The 19,843-nt window shown below is 46.8% G+C and overlaps 1 protein-coding gene and 1 pseudogene across 2 annotated transcripts in view; both read right to left on the bottom strand.

Moving 5' to 3' along the window:
* The window catches only part of LOC309799161 (protein FAM170A-like), a 179,218-nt pseudogene extending 160,495 nt beyond the window's left edge, over window positions 1–18,723 (bottom strand). Inside the window, exon 1 of the transcript in view lies at window positions 18,654–18,723. The product of the transcript in view is annotated as a protein FAM170A-like (transcript). The remainder of the gene's footprint in view (window positions 1–18,653) is intronic.
* On the bottom strand, window positions 2,787–4,136 carry LOC309800780 (protein FAM170A-like; the record flags this gene model as incomplete). Its single annotated transcript, XM_082615100.1, has 3 exons — window positions 2,787–2,794; window positions 2,929–3,558; window positions 4,130–4,136. 3 exons carry the CDS (start codon window positions 4,134–4,136, stop codon window positions 2,787–2,789), a joined length of 645 nt encoding a protein of 214 aa, XP_082471226.1.
* Window positions 18,724–19,843: the final 1,120 nt, after the last annotated feature.

Genomic DNA, 19,843 nt, shown 5'->3' with positions numbered 1-19,843 from the left:
CATGGCCAGCCCTTGACTGCAAGTACTGCCTCGGGTTTCCCTGAGGTGGGGTAAACCTTCCTCTTAATGGCCTTTTGGTAAGTCTGGAAGACCATATCCAAGGGCAGCCCCAAAGTCAGTTTCATCCTCACAACCATGTTTCCAATTCCTGGAATTGGCTGCATGTGACTCACAAGAGATGAGGAGGTTTGTGAAAATTGGGAGTGTCATAGCTTGAACCCTTTGTAGGTAAAGTTTTGGTGCTCTGAGAGTCTTAACAGGAGAAATGTGAAAGACTCCAGGTCCCCAGGTAGATAGAAACAATCCTGTTCTACTTCTGTGTATGTGACAAGTCTCTGATAGTTCACAGAGCAAATATCTGCTCTTAGAAAGACTGATGCAAGCTTGGATGTTTCTGGTGACAAGGCAAGGTCGTGAGTCTGAAGTTGAACTTTTATGGTTGAGGAGACAATAAGGTGGTCAGAAGGTCAATCATGGAGGAGACGTTGGCTTCATCCATTGTGCAGGCTTGTATATGTGGTTCTATGTAGATTGTGTTTCAAAGGTGGAGCTTGTTTACAAGTATGAACATTCTCTGACGTGCTTTTTGGACCTTCATACCCAGAGCTAGAGCAGTGCCGAGGCTCTAGAAATGCCATGGATATTCTGAGCTGTCAGTGGCATTTCCCAGGTACAGTTCCCTTGGTGCTGCTCCTTGAAATGTCCAAAGGGATTATCATCTGTCTTGTGGCGGGTCCTAGCATTGTGAAAGGAAGCTGCTGCACCTGGCTCAGAGGATTTCGGATGTGGTGGGAGGAGTAGTAGTACTACGACTATAAATTGTATCACAGCATATCTATTCCATCTTGAGAGTGGGGTTGGGGGGTTATGAAGGGGGGCTTTTATTGTACTTTTATACATTGTACCCTTGAAACTAATTCAATTTTTTAAAATTAATTAATTTATTTTGGGCTGCATTGGGTCTTTGTTGCTGCTAGCGGGCGTTCTATAGATGCAGTGAGCGGGGGCTCCTCTTGGCTGTGGTGCACGGGCTTCTCATTGCAGTGGCTTCTCTTGTTGCGGAGCATGGGCTCTAGGCACTCAGGCTTCCGTAGTTGTGGCACGTGGGCTCGGTAGATGTGGCACACGGGCTCTAGAGCGCAGGCTCAGTAGTTTTGGTGTGCGGGCTTAGTTACTTCATGGCACGTGGGATCTTCCCAGACCAGGGCTCGAACCCATGGCCCCTGCATTCACAGGCATACTCTTAAACACTGCTCCACCAGGGAAGCACAACAATTCAGTTTTTTATAAAGAGAAGATTCCTAATATTATTCCAAAATTTTAAAAATATGTAGTTGGATAACACTATGAAAAATTAACTGATATATTCTTTTATTATTTCTCTTTGCTCCCTGGATTTTTTTCTTCATCCAGTCAGCTAGGCACTGTGAGTTCACTGCATTAGGAAGGTAAAGACTCAGCAGAAATGAGGGAGAAAAAAAGAAAATTCTCAGATTTGGAATGTTTAAAACAGAGGCCACAGTAGAACAGGTGAGAATTCTGAGAACAAAAAATAAATGTCGTCTCAAATGTAAAAAAGTATTCTCTGCACTGGGAGGCAGGACAGGGAGGGAGGGAAGGACTGAAGGAGAGAGATCAGTGTGGCCAGGGACATGGAAACTGTGCTTGAGGACGATAGGCCCAGGAAGAGAATCAGAATCTGGAGAAGATTCAGCCTGCACGTGATCATTGCCTCCAGCCAGCACCCTCATCTCAGACGTTGGGAAATTCAGAGAGAGAGTGGGAGTACGTCAGGAGGGCCACGCGCATCGTCTGTGAGGCAGGGGTTGTGGCCATTCCCTATTTGTGAGAAGTCCCCAGCAATTTCCAGGCCTCCTTCTGGAAAATGCTGGCGGACGTCTCTAGTGCTTATGTGAAAGCTTGTTCACAAACCTTGAAAGATACAGATGTAGATGACTGATAGATAGATGCATAGATAGAAAAATGTCATTAAATAAAAGCTCCAGGAAAGGTTTGGAAAATGCCCTTTATTGCATAGGACGTTCCTATTGTCATATGATGTTAGACTGAGTGCCGGTCCCTTCATCCTCCTTCAGACCACGGCATTCTGTCTGCTACTCTCCCGAGGGTCCTTTCTTCTCCCTGGAAGGGATAAAGCAAATGAGATAGAACAGGAAGAGACAAGAAGCACTCCAAGCTCTGCTGGTCAGGGTTATCCTCCAGCATTGCCTTAATGCTCAGAGCCACACACACCACAGTGAGCTTGGCTCCAGATCAACTACCACGCAACGAAGGTTCTGGAACATTTCCATATCTCGGGGGAACTCATTTCCACGTGACTCTCTTTCATATTCCCCATTGTCACAGAAGGCTTGGTATAGTGGTCAGGGTGAGATCTCGGCTCAGGCCCAAGCCTCTCAGACCTCAAAGTTCTGGTCCTGCAAGGGCCCCTGTCCTCTCTTGAGACCACTCCTGGCTCTCTCTGCCAACAAGGAGCTGCTGGTGTTACGTCCTCTAAGAGTTGAGGTCCATCGTGCAGACCCTGAGAAAACTCCTAGGAAAAGGCTCCACCTTCTTGTTTACGTCAACAGAGGTCAATGCCTTTGTTAGTGCTGGGTGTGTCCCATTTGATGCAACTGCAGAGCCATTAGGTAAACCAGCACATGTGTGCGGCCCCTTCCCTTAGACTCCTCTGGGCCCTCGTGACATAGGCTCAGAAGACTGCCAGCCTCAAGCCTTACCTCTTCCAAGGCCACACCATCTCCAGGATCTTCTCTCCCATGAATCTAAGTTGCTGTGTGGAACTCAAAAGAGCGAAAACAGCCTGCCTGCGGGGTCTCTTCGGGCTGGGGCCTTCTACATTCTCTTCCTCGTCCTCCTTGTCCTCCTCGTCCTCCTCATCCTCAGAGGTGGTCTCTGGTTCCACACTGCCCTCCTCCTCAGGGGTGCTCTCGGATTCCACATTGCCCATCAGCTGGGCCATGGTGAGAAGAAAGGCACGGCAGCTGAAGCCCTCCAGGACGCCGAACTTCACGTGCTGCTGGAGTATCTCCAAGGTGGGGAAGACCCGGCAGCAGGCCATGCACCTGAAGCCGGTCTCCATGGTCACCATCCAGGCCGGTATCTTGGCCCTGGGTGTCTCATGGACTGCAGGTGACCCTGATGGGCTGCCTGGCTCTGCCCTTTCCTCATACTCTTTCTCCTCCCCAGTGGGCTCACTGTCAGACAGGAGGCTTTCGGTGGACACATCAGAAGAGGGGTCAGTGGCGACTGCGCACGCATCCTCAGGAAGGGTCACTTCTTCTATCCTCAGCTGCTTTTCAGGCAACTCCAAGGGTTTCTTTGTCTTCCAGGAGACAGCTACACCCTTGTTCACTTGTACCTGCATGTAGTATATTTTCATGCCCCTTTCCTCTTTGTCTGGGTGCAGATAGTTCTTACAGGGTGAAGAGGGTGATGAGGAGACACAGTGTGATGGGGGAGCGGTCTCCCCTTTTTCCTGAACCTGGTCTAGGGGTGCTGTAGGATGGGCAGTGTCTCGATGTGATCTCCGGATTCCTGAAAAAGGAAATTAAAAACATAATAACATGCATGGGACATGCCGGAACCTGAGGGAGCAGGTGTGGTAGACGAGAGAGGTACATTTGCATGACGTACCTATGTCGTGAGCTTGGTGTCTGTTGGCCGTAGGATGGAGTGGTGCATCTGGTGTCATCTGTGGGCTTTTCATGTGCGTGTGGGGGGATACTGGAGCGGTGTCTGTATACAGGAGTTGGAGTATGGTGGTGAGGGCTGTGGTATGTGAGGGATGTGGCTGGATGCGTGTACGACCAGGAGTGTGAGTTTGGGAATATCGGTGGTGCATTCCTTGTGGAATGGGGCTATGGTGCTTGGGGTTTCTGTGTGCAATGAGAAGGGCTGTGCCTGGAGGGCGGGTGTATGTGTGAGCTGTGTGGACCTGAGCTGGATGGTCCTGCTCTCAGGCTGGAGGTGTATGATGCAGAACTCTGTCCTTCTCTGGAAGCAAAGGCAAAGACAAAGCCTACATTTTCCTCTGAAGATGCTTAATCTGGTCCCTCTTCCCTCCACCTCAAGCCCAGACCTTTCCGGCCCCTGCTCCTTGACTTGCCTACCATGGGTGTACCAGGATTCTCACACACCCCCAGACTCAGCTGGGATCCACGCCCTCGGAACAGCTCAGCCATCCTTCCCAGGCTCCTCCACAGAGCCCTCATCACCTCTGATGACACTGGGTTTCCTCGCAGCCTCCCTAGGATCTGTGTGCCTCCTGCCTCACAGCCAAGCACCCCCTCACCTGAGGAGCCCTGCGCCCTTACCAGCGTAGATGAGCTTCACGGAGAAGAAGCACAGAAGTATGTAGAGGCAGAGGAGACCTCCCCTGCGCCTGGGCTGCAGGCTTGGGCCACCGCAGTGCATCCAAGCCGAGGGGGATCCTCTTGTGACTTCGAGATTCCTGAGGGAGGAATGAAAGGCTCAGGGTGGGTTCATCAGTCCTCTGTCCAGAAGTATTTACAGAGTGTCTGACACGTGTCCGGTGCAGTGAATACACACAGTTGAGAGTGTGGTTCCCAGTGGATCCTCCAGGATTTAATTCCAATCAATACTTATTCTCTCACTGTCTAGTTGGTAATGTAGGCCTCGGTGGTGACTGTGAGTGTGTGGGAAGAGTGAGTGATGTGTATCAGTTAAGTCTGTGGTAAGTGTGGGGTTGGCATGGGGAGCACGGTGCAGACGTGTCTATCTGTGTCTGTGGCCTTTGTGTGCATGGTTTCTGTTTACAAGTCAGGAATTCTGGGACATGTAACTTTTCCTCATTACATGGTGTGGCTTGTATTTATGGTGCGTGTTCATTCCTTCATTCACCAAGATTCAGTAAGCAGCTACTCCTGTGTATCCGGCACTCTTCCAGTGTTGTAGTCTTTGGTAACGCTGCACATTCTAGTAGGGGAAGACACACACTAAACAAAACTACAATAACTATATAATACATCAGCTGGTGGTAAGTATATAAGGGTTGCCAGACTTAGCGAACAAGAATACAAGGCACCCAGTTAAATTTCAGTTTCAGATAAACCCAGAATAATTTTTTAGTGTAAGTATTCCCATGCAGTATTTGGCCTGACTTAGTTTTAGTGTAAGTATGGCCCATACAATATGTGGGACATACGGATACTGAAAAATTACTTGTTGTTTATCTGGAATTCAAATTGAACTGGATAGCCCATATTTTCTCTGGCAATCCTGACATGGGTTACTGAGACTGTGGTTTACTGTGGTTTGTACAAAGCGGGTCTGGCATTACTCAAGAATGTGTTATAAGTGTGGTGTGTATGACACGTGACTGGTTCTTACAGAGGTATTTAGAGATGGCTGAAGTTAGCTGTGTTTGTGCAAGAGTTGAGGAGATACATGTATATATATTGTGTGTTTGTGTGTGTGTCCTATATATATAGTGTGTGTGTCTGTATATATATCTCATCTCCAGCGTTTGGTGTTGGAGGAGAGGATTGTGATACAGGTGGGTTGTATGAGAACGTAGTACAGGAGGGATCCGTGTATATACCTCCATGTGCTGTGTGTGGTTTACTAAGGAAGTTATATGTGGGGTGTGTGATATTTTTGCTGCATCAGAGTGTACATGGGTGTATGAGTTACTGTCTCATCAAACACCCCTAACAAGAATTCTGTATACACTCTTACGTACACCGAGTGTCAGCCAGGTCCAGGCAGGTTGACAAGAATTTTACCATGCAGACTTTATATCTGGTAAGCACTCTACCCCCATTCATCTCGCTCTTCTCTGCATTACCACACACACACACACACACACACACACACACACAGACACACACACACAGTCACACACACACACACACACACAGGAACATAGAGCAAAATATTCTGAATGGTCAGGGGCAGTCATTGCCTTCCCCAGCCTGTCCCAGCCACTGCCTGGAAATCTGCCTGCTGTCTAGAGCTCCATTCCCAGGGCCCATCGTACAGTCTCCAGGGCCCTGGGCCTGGTAGGAGCTACTGGGCTCTAATCTGGGGCAGAGGCCTCTAGCTGGAGCTCTGGGGTGACCACCCCTCTCCCAGGGCAAGCTACTCGCCTACATTTAATGCACGCAGGCACCACGTGGCCCGTGGCTCTCAGAGCTCCCCGCAGGACCCTGAGGACATTTCTCACCCCCGCTCACGTGGTCTCAGTCTCTGGAAAACCCTTCCCTTCCCTTGATCTCCTTTGGGAAATTCTTCCTGTTGAAGGAATAAAACCTCCTTGCTTTCAATAGGACACCATCCCTAGACAAACAATCTTCTTTCAAAGTGCATTCCACTTGTCAAGATATTTTTCAACAGGGCCTTCAACTCATGGGGCTTCTCTTTCCACTTTGGTAAAAGAGGCCAAGCAACTCATGGGTCTCTCTCAGCATCCTTGCATCCTTCACATCCCCCACCTCATGACCCCAGGGAAAGATCCAAGAGAATAAGAGAGAAATCGGGGACTGAGAAAAGCTGCACCTCTAGGTCTGTGCAAGCAGGATGCAGCCTGCTATGAGTCCGACAAAGCTCCAGGCCCGGCTGCCCCAGGAGAGAGTCCTCAGACCAGCGGAGCTGACCTCCCATCTCCCAGGGGGCATCTGGCCGTTCTGTGCCGTCTCACACCACAGGGACCCTCCGGATAGATACGGCAGCATCAGTGAGACAAGGTCTCTCGCTCCCTGCTTCACAGGTGACACGTTCTCAGTCCCCCGCTTCCTAGAGAAGCTTCAGTTTGGCAGAAACCCATGTGCCCCAGACAAGTTGCCCCCCACATACCTCCTCCGTTCTCAGCAGTTTCCTGGGACTCTTCATTTTCCAGATGTTTCCTCTTTTGTCGCCGTTCCATCGTACCAACTAGAAGTCTCTCTTAGAAGATGCCTCAAGAGATGTCCAACTCCTCCTCTTCCCTACAGGTTGGCTCTTCTTGGCTCCTGGGCAATCCGTTGAAATGATTCAATACAAATAAAAATGGTCAAGTCTCCTAAATGGCTGAAAAACTTGTACCACTTGGTGAACCACCAGTACTGCCTAGTGCTCACCAGGGCTGTTATGTTTGCAAGGTTGCCAGGCGCACAGTGGAATTCTGTGACCTCAGTGATGACATCAGAGCATTCGGTGGACCTAGGTTGAGCACAGTGTCTGCAGTAGCACAGGCCCCATTTTCAAGAACAATTCCTTTTTCCCAGCCGAAGCTTTCCCGTGAAAGGGAAAGGTTCATACCATATCTATTATAAATTGTATCATACCATGTCTATTATAAAATTCACATTTTGATTGGAGATCTTTTAGTGTCTTTTCTAGAGAGATTTAATATGAATATTTTAAATGGTCTCCAGTTTCCCTGTGGATTATTGACATTTTAAACTCTGCACTTCAATTTTCCCTCAATACGTGTAATTTTGTCACGGCTATTTCTGTACTTAAAGATGAGGAACTATATAATTGATTTCTTCATTTTTTCCCCATCTCTTTCCAAGGTACTGCATTTGATTGTGTCTTGCGACTGAGTGAAAAATGCTAGTCCTTGAGTCAGGACATTGGGCCCTTTACCAAGTAACTCAACCTGTCTGGGCTTCAGCTTCTGTATGTGTGATCAAGAGGCTTGGACTAGCTGACTTTTCAAATGCTGTGTTTCTTTGATTCACTCTCACTTACTGATCTGCTCCTTAAGAAGAGGGTCTGTTCTCATAAAGTAACAACAGTCTTTTCCTAACCTTGGGTTGGGCGGAGTTTAAGTGGTCGTACTCAGTTTGTTAGTTATATTTACTTTTACGTATGCTTAGCTCTAAATAATTTATATGGCTCTTGTGACTCTTTTTAGATCTTCTTTTTTTCTTATTTTCTTTTACAGTTTCTAATTTATTATCGCCAGTGTAGAGGAGCCTGATTGATTTTTAAAATGTATTGATCTTGTATGTGTGTGCCTTGTTGAACCGTCTTATTAGTTCCTGCTAGTTTATCTGTGGGTTCTTTTGGGTTTCCTAGATAAATGAACATATTAAATGTAAATAATGTGTTCTTTGGATAAAGTTTATTTTCTTGCATCTCTCTATATAGAAGCAATATGTTGAATTGATTTAAATATTTAAATACTTACATACCTGTTATCATAATCTAAGATTCTTTATCTTATTTTCTTTCAATCAATATTATCTTTTCAAGATTTATCCACATCAGTCCATATAGATCTAGGTCTTTGATTTTTGACTGTTTGATATTATTTCATCACATGCATATAGCATCATTTATTTTCCATTCAAGCATTATTGGACAATTGGATTGTTTCCCTCCCTTCTGTAGAACAAACAACATTTCCTAGAATATCCCTGAAGATGTCTGACAGTCGAGAAGGGCCAGGCTGCCCGAAGGATTGCTACTTGCTTTTAGCCACCTTCCAACAGGCCGTCTCCAGCCAGAAATTTGAAGCACAGCTGAAATGAAAACTGCCCCAAATGTGAAGATCTTAGGAGCTTCCTAGAAGGTGGGAGGTTAATGATAGGCATCCTGCTGGGATCCCTGGGGAGTCTGAGCTGGCCTGATGCTCATCTTCCTCCTCCACCTCTCAAGAGAAATGTGGAGGAAAGAAGACTTCAAAAACTGTGAGCAGGCAGAGGGAGAGATATTGGGGGCCGAAGCTGTAACTGAGGTCTTGGAGTGGGCTGTGAGCACGCAGAGCCTCTAGAGAGCCAGGCTGTGCCTTCTGAGAACTTCTCCCCTAAGGCTTCTCATAATTCACGTGATACCAGCCATATAGAGCCGACTTGGCCCACACTGTCACAGAAAGCCTTATCAGAATCTCCTCTTCTTCATACACTCTTATGTCTGTTACTTTGTTATTGCCTTTGGTACTCCACTGATGTGAACCACAGTCGCCAGGGGATGGAGGACACTAGTGACCCATCTTGCTCTGTGGCCTCAGTCCACAGCTTGAGGGTAAGGGAAGAGGCCAAATGAAGGTCAAGAAACAAAGAGGGAGTTTGAAGAGAAGACCTGAGTTAAGGGTGTCTTCTCAAGTCTTGATGACTGAAATGTAGCTCCAGTACCTGAAGTCCTGCTTGTTCTCAAGGCTGACCATGGGGCTGGGTGCACTCAGTGAAGGAACCGTATACAATTAGTATTTCCTTGCTTGCTCACACTTGCCCACCTCTGATACACCCTCTGCAAGACTGATCTTCCCCTGAAACAACTTTCCACCTGCCACTGTCATCTCATGAACATTTGCTTCCCCTTCCTAGTGTCCCCCTAGAATTCCATTGCAGCAAATTCCTAATTTGATAATCATGCTTCTTACCATAGTGTCAGCAAATTCTGGTAAATTTTATTCACTTTATTCCATAGTCTTCACACATCAATAATCTTCCATAGCTTCCTAGGTGCAGGTTAACCCATTCGGAATCATTTCTTTTTCTTTCTCTTCTTTGGCAAATCCTTTCTATCTTTTAAGGTCCTTTTCTTTTCTCTCTACCATCCTGCTTTCCTGAACTCTTTTTTTTTTCCATTTAAGTAACCTTCCAATCTCCTTCCCCAATTTCCTTATAAGCATTGAGAGTTTATTCCTCACAAGTTAGACAGCGGTTTATGAATGGCCAGGCATAATGGACTCAGAATGAGTTGGCACCCCCGAGGTACCTGTCTTGCTGTGGAGCCACAAGTGAAGGGCTGTCTGCTGGACACATGTTTGCATGGAGTCAGGCTGAGTGGCCTCGTGGTGTTTGATCTGCACTTGTGTGTGTTTCTCCCTAGTTGGTTTCCTTGTCCAGCCACCTGTGACCTCCCTCCATCCAGCCCAGGGAATCCTTCTCATCACAGGGTTAGGATGTTTGTCTCATTTTCCATCACATCCTTTCCCCAAAGTTTGGTTGTGAGTTGTTCCCATTCCAAAGACCTTTCCTCTTTGAAGAGAAAAGAGAAAATCTTGTCTCTCCTTTTCTCTCACTTCACTTCTGCTCTATTATCTCCTCCGTCCAGAATGGCCCACTGACTCAGATGAGTGTAGATCCAAAGATGGCAAGAAATGCCAGCAATTCTGAGATAATAATACGGATGGATCAGGAAAACTTGAAATCCTTTATCCCGCCACATTAAAAAAAATTGCACTTCCAGTGTATTCAGAGTCTTAGTGTAGAAACACAAATGATAGAGAAATTGAATTACACTCAAGTTTTTCTTTCCTCCTTTCCTGATTTATTCTAATCCTCCAAGTTAACATGATGAACTTTTTGTTGTGTAAAGTTTCAGACATTTTCTACCCATGCACACTTTTCTTCTTTTCACATAAGAGTGTGAACTAGGTCACTTTCAACATGCTGTGATTCTGTGATTCCCTGTCTCCCACCGAGTCATCCACGGATAAAGTCATCTGTTTCATGGAGAAATATTTCCAATAGCTAATAGCCAATGTCTGTGGAGTGCTTACTCTGTGTCGGTTTCTTCTAAATACTTTACAGATAATTTGTACAACATACCCATGGACTAGGTACAATTATATCTCCCAAGGGACAGAAAAGGGCAGATATGTACAAATAAATACAGAGGCCAAGTGACTTGCCCAAGACACTGGAGCAAATCAAAATCCATGCCTCTGTAATCATTTTGCTCTATTGCCTCTGTCTGGGAGGCTTGATGATTTGGCAACTAAAACCTTAAATACCATGTTACATTTTTGTATCTCTGACAAAAGCGTGGGGCTGTGATACGGGGTAACTAACCTGACTACTTTTGAAAACCCTTATGCACCTGGATGAAAGTAAGCCAGGGACTGTAAGCTATATATTTAAGATTTCCTACCAACTTTTAAAAATAGCTTCTTGAATGCAATTTATGTAGTGTCAAGGCTAGGATGTAGTCCAAATAGTAACAGAAAAATGGAGATATGTAGAAAAATACTTAAAGTTGACAAGTATTGGGAGTGTAGTATTTTGGGGGCCAGCGTGTAGACCACAGGAAAACTTGCTGTTTCCATCCCAAAGGGAAGAGCTCTGTATTGCAACTGCCAAGGTCCCTGGGGCAGCAAGTGTGCTCACTGCTTAGTAAAGAAGCATCCTCAGTTTGATAGAATCATATGGGAGCCTTACATTTGGTTAGCAGGTTCTACCTTCTTGATGTAATAATATTTTCAGGGTGTGGGAGGGTATCAAGCTCTGAAAACACCCTTGGAGAGATTTGCTTATTAAGTTTGGCTTTTTCGATCTCCCTACTACTTCTTGACTAAACACCAGGCGGTTTCCATCACTTTTCAGAATCTCGTTGTTTTTCCCTTGTCGAATGAACTTCCAAATACTTTTGGATGAGCTATTAAGTTTGGAAAAAAATAAACCTCTCTTTAAAATAAGGAAGATGATAACAATGACATGTACAAAAGGCTCTGAAATGGAGAATATACTCCATTATAGCCAATTAATGTGAGTGGGAAGCTCGTGCTCACTGTCCAGGACATAGAAATAAAAGCTGAGGATGCTCTGAGGCATCTCTTGGATCTCTATAAGACTCCATCATTTCTGATGAGTAGGGTTGACAGATAAAATATAGGCTGTTCCGTTAAATATGAATGTCAGAAAAACAACGAGTATATTTTGAAGATAAGTATGCCCCAAATAGTACATAGGATCTACTTATACTAAAAGTGATGACTTACTATTCATGTGAAGTTCAAGTTTAACTGGGTATCCTGTATTTTTATTTAGTAAATCTGACAGCCCTACTGATGATCCACAATGGAGGCAGTTGAGGAGTGGTACATGCTGGCTCTCGGACAGTCAGAAATGGCTTCAGCAGATCCAGGTACAGTATGAAATTCTTTCTGGATGTAGCTCAGAAGCCATGTCCAGCCCTTGACTGCAAGTACTGCCTCGGGTTTCCCTGAGGTGGGGTAAACCGTCCTCTTAATGGCCTTTTGGTAAGTCTGGAAGACCATATCCAAGGGGAGCCCCAAAGTCAGTTTCATCCTCACAACCATGTTTCCAATTCCTGGAATTGGCTGCATGTGACTCACAAGAGATGAGAAGGTTTGTGGAAATTGGGAGTGTCATAGCTTGAACCCTTTGTAGGTAAAGTTTTGCTGTTGTGAGAGTTTTAACAGGAGCAATGTGAAAGACTCCAGGTCCCCAGGTAGATAGAAATAATCCTGTTCTACTTCTGTGTATGTGACAAGTCTCTAATAGTTCACAGAGCAAATATCTGGTCTTAGAAAGAGTGATCCAAGCTTGGATGTTTCTGGTGACAAGGCAAGGTCGTGAGTTTGAAGTTCACCTTTTATGGTTGAGGAGACAACAAAGTTGTCAGAAGGGCAATCATGGAGAAGTCGTTGGCTTCATCCATTGTGCAGGCTTGTATATTTGGTTCTATCTAGATTGTGTTTCAAAGGTGGAGCTTGTTTACAATTACGAACCTTCTCCGATGTGCTTTTTGGACTTTCATTCCCAGAGCAAGAGCAGTGCCGAGGCCCTAGAAATGCCATGGATATTCTGAGCTGTCAGTGGCATTTCCCAGGTACTGTTCCCTTGGTGCTGCTCCTTGAAATGTCCAAAGGGATTATCATCTGTTTTGTGGCCGGTCCTAGCATTGTGAAAGGAAGCTGCTGCACCGGGCTCAGAGGATTTTGGCTGCGGTGGGAGGAGTAGTAGTACTACGACTATAAATTGTATCACAGCATATCTATTCCATCTTGAGAGTGGGGTTGGGCGGTTATGAAGGGGGAATTTTATTGTACTTTTATACATTGTCCCCTTGAAAATAATTCAATTTTTAAAAATTAATTAATTTATTTGGGGCTGCATTGGGTCTTTGTTGCTGCTAGTGGGCGTTCTCTAGTTGCAGTGAGCGGGGGCTACACTTGGCTGTGGTGCACGGGCTTCTCGTTGCAGTGGCTTCTCTTGTTGCGGAGCACGGGCTCTAGGCACGCAGGCTTGCGTAGTTGTGGCACGTGGGCTCCGTAGTTTTGACACACAGGCTCTAGAGCGCAGGCTCAGTAGTTGTGGCGCGCAGGCTTAGTTACTCCGTGGCACGTGAGATCTTCCCAGAACAGGGCTCGAACCCATGTCCCCTGCATTCGCAGGCATATTCTTAACGACTGCTCCACCAGGGAAGCCCAATAATTCAGTTTTTTATAAAGAGTATATTCCTAATATTAATCCAAAATTTTAAAAATATATAGTTGGATAACACTATGAAAAATTAACTGATACTTTTTTTTATTATTTCTCTTTGCTCCCTGGATTTTTTTCCCCCTCCAGTCAGCTAGGCACTTTGAGTTCACTGCAGTAGGAATGTAAAGACTCAGCAGAAATGAGGGAGAAAAAAAGAAAATTCTCAGCTTTGGAATGTTCAAAACAGAGGCCACAGTAGAACAGGTGAGAATTCTGTGCACAAACAATAAATCTCGTCTCAAATGTAAAAAAGTATTCTTTGCACTGGGAGGCAGGAGAGGGAGGGAGGGAAGGACTGAAGGAGAGAGATCAGTGTGACCAGGGACATGGAGACTGTGCTTGAGGACGATAGGCCCAGGAAGAGAATCAGAATCTGGAGAAGATTCAGCCTGCCCGCGATCATTGCCTCCAGCCAGCACCCTCATCTCAGACCTTGGGAAATTCAGAGAGAGAGTGGGAGTAAGTCAGGAGGGCCACGCGCATCATCTGTGAGGCAGGGGTTGTGGCCATTCCCTATTTGTGAGAAGTCCCCAGCAATTTCCAGGCCTCCTTCTGGAGAATGCTGGCGGAAGTCTCTAGTGCTTATGTGAAAGCTTGTTCACAAACCTTGAAAGATACAGATGTAGATGACTGATAGATAGATGCATAGATAGAAAAATGTAATTAACTAAAACATCCAGGAAAGGTTTGGAAAATGCCCTTTATTGAATAGGACGTTCCTATTGTCATATGATGTTAGACTGAGTGCCGGTCCCTTCATCCTCCTTCAGACCATGGCATTCTGTCTGCTACTCTCCCGAGGGTCCTTTCTTCTCCCTGGAAGGGATAAAGCAAATGAGATAGAACAGGAAGAGACAAGCAGCACTCCAAGCTCTGCTGGTCAGGGTTACCCTCCAGCGTTGCCTTAATGCTCAGAGCCACACACACCACAGTGAGCTTGGCTCCAGATCAACTACCACGTAACGAAGGTTCTGGAACACTTCCATGTCTCGGGGAACCTCATTTCCACGTGACTCTCTTTCATATTCCCCTTTGTCACAGAAGGCTAGGTCCAGTGGTCCGGGTGAGATCTCAGCTCAGGCCCAAGGCTCTCAGACTTCAAAGTTCTGGTGCTGCAAGGGCCCCTGTCCTCTCTTCAGACCACTCCTGGCTCTCTCTGCCGACAAGGAGCTGCTGGCGGTACGTCATCTAAGAGTTGAGGTCCATCATGCAGACCCTGAGAAAACTCCTAGGAAAAGGCTCCACATTCTTGTTGAAGTCAACAGAGCTCAATTCCTTTGGAAGTGCTGGGTGTGACCCAAGTTGATGCAACTGCAGAGCCATTAGGTAAACCAGCACATGTGTGCAGCCCCTTCCCTTAGACTCCTCTGGGCCCTTGTGACATAGGCTCAGAAGACTGCCAGCCTCAAGCCTTACCTCTTCCCAGGCCACACCGTCTCCAGGATCTTCTGTCCCATGAATCTCAGTTGCTGTGTGGAACTCAAAAGAGAGAAAAGACCCTGCCTGCGGGGTCTCTTCGGGCTGGGGCCTTCTAGCTTCTCTTCCTCGTCCTCCTCGTCCTCCTCGTTCTCAGAGGTGGTCTCGGGTTCCACACTGCCCTCCTCCTCAGGGGTGCTCTCGAATTCCACATTGGCCATCCACTGGGCGATGTTGAGATGAAAGAAACGGCAGCCGAAGCCCTCCAGGACGCCGCCCTTCACGTGCTGCTGGAGGATCTCCGAGGTGTGGAAGACCCGGCAGCAGGCCATGCACCTGAAGCCGGTCTCCATGGTCACCATCCAGGCCAGTGTTTTGGCCCTGGGTGTCTCCTGGACTGCAGGTGACCCTGATGGGCTGCCTGGCTCTGCCCTTTCCTCATACTCTTTCTCCTCCCCAGTGGGCTCACTGTCAGACAGGAGGCTTTCGGTGAACACATCAGAGGGGTAAGTGCCTACTGTGCACGCATCCTCAGGAAGGGTCACTTCTTCTATCGTCAGCTGCTTTTCAGGCAACTCCAAGGGTTTCTTTGTCTTCCAGGAGACAGCTACACCCTTGTTCACTTGTACCTGCATGTAGTATATTTTCATGCCCCTTTCCTCTTTGTCTGGGTGCAGATAGTGCTTACAGGGTGAAGAGGGTGAGGAGGAGACACAGTGTGATGGGGGAGCAGTCTCCCCTTTTTCCTGAACCTGGGCTAGGGGTGCTTTAGGCTGGGCAGTGTCTCGATGAGATCTCCAGATTCCTGAAAAAGGAAATTAAAAACATAATAACATGCATGGGCCGTGCCAGAAGCTGAGGGAGCAGCTGTGGTAGACGAGAGAGGGACATTTGCATGACGTAGCTATGTCGTGAGCTTGGTGTCTGTTGGCCGTAGGACGGAGCGGTGTATCTGGTGTCATCTGTGGGCTTTTCATGTGCGTGTGGGGGGATACTGGAGCGGTGTCTGTATACAGGGGTGTGGAGTATGGTGGTGAGGGCTGTGGTATGTGAGCGACGCGGGTGGATGCGTGTACGACGAGGAGTGTGATTTTGGGAATATCGGTGGTGCATTCCTTGTGGAATGGGGCTGTGGTGCTTGGGGTTTCTGTGTGCACTGAGAAGGGCTGTGCCTGGAGGGCGGATGTATGTGTGAGCTGTGTGGACCTGAGCTGGATGGTCCTGCTCTCAGGCTGGAGATCTATGATGTAGAACACTGTCCTTCTCTGGAAGCAAAGGCAAAGACAAAGCCTACATTTTCCTCTGAAGATGCTTAATCTGGTCCCTCTTCCCTCCACCTCAAGCCCAGACCTTTCCGGCCCCTGCTCCTTGACTTCGCCACCATGGTAGTACCAGGATTCACACACCCCCGCCCCAGACTCAGCTGGGATCCACGCCCTCGTAACAGCTCAGCCATCCTGCCCAGGCTCCTCCACAGAGCCCTCATCACCTCTGATGACCCTGGGTTTCCTCTCAGCCTCACTGGGATCTGTGTGCCTCCTGCCTCACAGCCAAGCACCCCCTCACCTGAGGAGCCCCGCGCCCTTACCAGCGTTCATGAGCTTGCGCGGAGAAGCAGCACAGGAGAAGTATGTTGAGGGAGAGGAGACCTCCCCTGCCCCTGGGCTGCAGCCTTGGGCCACCACAGTGGATCCAAGCTGAGGGGGATCCTCTTGTGACTTCGAGATTCCTGAGGGAGGAATGAAAGGCTCAGGTTGGGTTCATCAGTCCTCTGTCCACAAATACTTACCGAGTGTCTGGCACGTGTCAGGTGCAGTGAATACACACAGTTGAGAGTGTGGTTCCCAGTGGATACTCCAGTATTTAATTCAAATCAGTACTTACTCTGTCACTGTCTTGTTGGTAATGTAGGCCTCGGTGGTGACCGTGAGTATGTGGGCAGAGTGAGTGATGTGTATCAGTTAAGTCTGTGGTAAGTGTGGGGTTGGCATGGGGAGCACGGTGGAGATGTGTCTTATCTGTGTCTGTGGCCTTTGTGTGCATGGTTTCTGTTCACAAGTCAGGAATTCTGGGACATGTAACTTTTCCTCATTACATGGTGTGGCTTGTATTTATGGTGTGTGTTCATTCATTCATTCACCAAGATTCAGTAAGCAGCTACTCCTGTGTATCCGGCACTCTTGCATTGTTGTAGTCTCTGGTAACGCTGCACATTCTAGTAGAGGAAGACACACACTAAACAAAAATACAATAAATATATAATACCTGAGCTGGTGGTAAGTATATAAGGGTTGCCAGACTAAGCGAAGAAAAATACAGGGCACCCAGTTAAATTTCAGTTTCAGATAAACCCAGAATAATTTTTTAGTGTAAGTATTCCCATGCAGTATTTGGCCTGACTTAGTTTTAGTGTAAGTATGGCCCATACAATATTTGGGACATACTGATACTGAAAAATTACTTGTTCTTTATCTGGAATTCAAATTGAACTGATAGCCCATATTTTCTCTGGCAACCGTGACATGGGTTAGTGAGACTGTGGTTTACTGTGGTTTGTACAAAGCGGGTCTGGCATTACTCAAGAATGTGTTACAAGTGTGGTGTGTATGACACGTGACTGGTTCTTTTAGAGGTATTGAGAGATGGCTGAAGTTAGGTGTGTTTGTGCGAGAGTTGAGGAGATATATATATATAGTGTGTGTGTGTCCTATATATATAGTGTGTGTGTCTATATACATATCTCATCTCCAGCGTTTGGTGTTGGAGGAGAGGATTGTGATACAGGTGGGTTGTATGAGAACGTAGTACAGGAGGGATGCGTGTATATACCTCCATGTGCTGTGTGTGGTTTAAATACGGAAGTTATATGTGGGGTGTGTGATATTTTTGCTGTATCAGAGTGTACATGGGTGTATGAGTTACTGTCTCATAAAACACCCCTAAAAAGTGTTCTGTATACACTCTTACATACACCGAGTGTCAGCCAGGTCCAGGCAGGGTGACAAGAACTGTACCACGCAGAGTTTATATCTGATAAGCACTCTACCCCCATTTATCCTGCTCTTCTCTGCACTACCAACTCCGCCCCCCCACACACAGGAACATAGAGCAAAATATTCTGAATGGTCAGGGGCAGTCATTGCCTTCCCCAGCCTGTCCCAGCCACTGCCTGAAAATCTGCCTGCTGTCTAGACCTCCATTCCCAGGGCCCATCCTACATTCTCCAGGGCCCTGGGCCTGGTAGGAGCTACTGGGCTCTAATCTGGGGCAGAGACCTCTAGCTGGATCTCTGGGGTGACCACCCCCTCCCAGGGCAAGCTACTCGCCTACATTTAATGCACGCAGGCACCACGAGGCCCGTGGATCTCAGAGCTCCCCGCAGGACCCTGAGGACATTTCTCACCCTTGCCCACGTGGTCTCAGTCTCTGGAAAGCCCTTCCCTTCCCTTGGTCTCTTTTGGGAAATTCTTCCTGTTGAAGGAATAAAACCTCCTTGCTTTCAATATGACACCATCCCTAGGCAAACAATCGTCTTTCGAACTGCATTCTACTTGTCAAGATATTTTTCAACAGGGTCTTCAACTCATGGGGCTTCTCGTTCCACTTTGGTAAAAGAGGCCGAGCAACTCATGGGTCTCTCTCAGCATCCTTGCATCCTTCACATCCCCCACTTCATGACCCCAGGGAAAGATCCAAGAGAATAAGAGAGAAATCGGGGACTGAGAAAAGCTGCACCTCTAGGTCTGTGCAAGCAGGATGCAGCCTGCTGTGAGTCCGACAAAGCTCCAGGCCCGGCAGCCCCAGGAGAGAGTCCTCAGAGCAGCGGAGCTGACCTCCCATCTCCCAGGGGGCATCCGGCCGTTCTGTGCCGTCTCACACCACAGGGACGCTCTGGATGGATACGGCAGCATCAGTGAGACAAGGTCTCTCGCTCCCTGCTTCACAGGTGACACGTTCTCAGTCCCACTCTTCGTAGAGAAGGTTCAGTTTGGCAGAAACCCATGTGCCCCAGCCAAGTTGCCCCCCACATACCTCCTCCCTTCTCGGCAGTTTCCTGGGACTCTTCATTTTCCAGATGTTTCCTCTTTTGTCGCCGTTTCATCGTACCAACTAGAAGTCTCCCTTAGAAGATGCCTCAAGAGATGTCCAACTCCTCCTCTTCCCTACAGGTTGGCCCTTGTTGGCTCTTGGGCAATCCGTTGAAATGATTCAATACAAGTAAAAATAGTCAAGTCTCCTAAATGGCTGAAAAACTGGTACCACTTATTGAACCAGCAGTGCTGCCTAGTGCTCACCAGGGCTGTTAAGTTTCCAAGGTTGCCAGGCGCACAGCAGGACTCTGTGACCTCAATGATGACATCGGAGCATTCTGTTGACCTAGGTACAGCACAGTCTCTGCAATAGCACAGGCCCCGTTTTCAAGAACAATTCCTGTTTCCCAGCCGAACCTTTCCCATGAAAGGGAAAGGTTCATACCACATCTATTATAAATTGTATCATACCATATCTATTATAAAATGAACATTTTGATTGGAGATCTTTTAATGTCTTATATAGAGATTTAATATTAATATTTTAAATGGTCTCCAGTTTCCCTGTGGATTATTGACATTTTAAACTCTGCGCTTCAATTTTCCCTCAATACCTGTAATTTTGTCACGGCTATTTCTGTACTTAAAGATGAGGAACTATATAATTGATTTCTTCATTTTTTCCCATCTCTTTCCAAGGTACTGAATTTGACTGTATCTTAAGAATGAGTGAAAAATGCTAGTCCTTGAGTCAGGACCTTGGGCCCTTTACCAAGTAACTCAACCTGTCTGGGCTTCAGCTTCTGTCTGTGCGATCGAGAGGCTTGGCCTAGCTGACTTTTCAAATGCTGTGTTTCTTTGATTCACTCTCACTTATTTTACTGATCTGCTCCTTAAGAAGAGGGCCTGTTCTCATAAAATAAGAACAGGCGTTTTTTAATCCTTGGGTTGGGCGGAGTTTAAGTGGTCGTACTCAGTTTGTTAGTTATATTTACTTTTACGTATGCTTAGCTCTAAATAATTTATATGGCTCTTGTGACTCTTTTTAGATCTTCTTTTTTTCTTATTTTCTTTTACAGTTTCTAATTTATTATCGCCAGTGTAGAGGAGCCTGATTGATTTTTAAAATGTATTGATCTTGTATGTGTGTGCCTTGTTGAACCGTCTTATTAGTTCCTGCTAGTTTATCTG

The sequence above is a fragment of the Mesoplodon mirus genome (genome assembly GCF_964341445.2).
Source record: "Mesoplodon mirus genome assembly, chromosome: 3".
Classification (NCBI taxonomy): domain Eukaryota; kingdom Metazoa; phylum Chordata; class Mammalia; order Artiodactyla; family Ziphiidae; genus Mesoplodon; species Mesoplodon mirus.
Note: the sequence above shows the minus strand (reverse complement) of the source record. Positions and strands in the feature narration are given on the sequence as shown.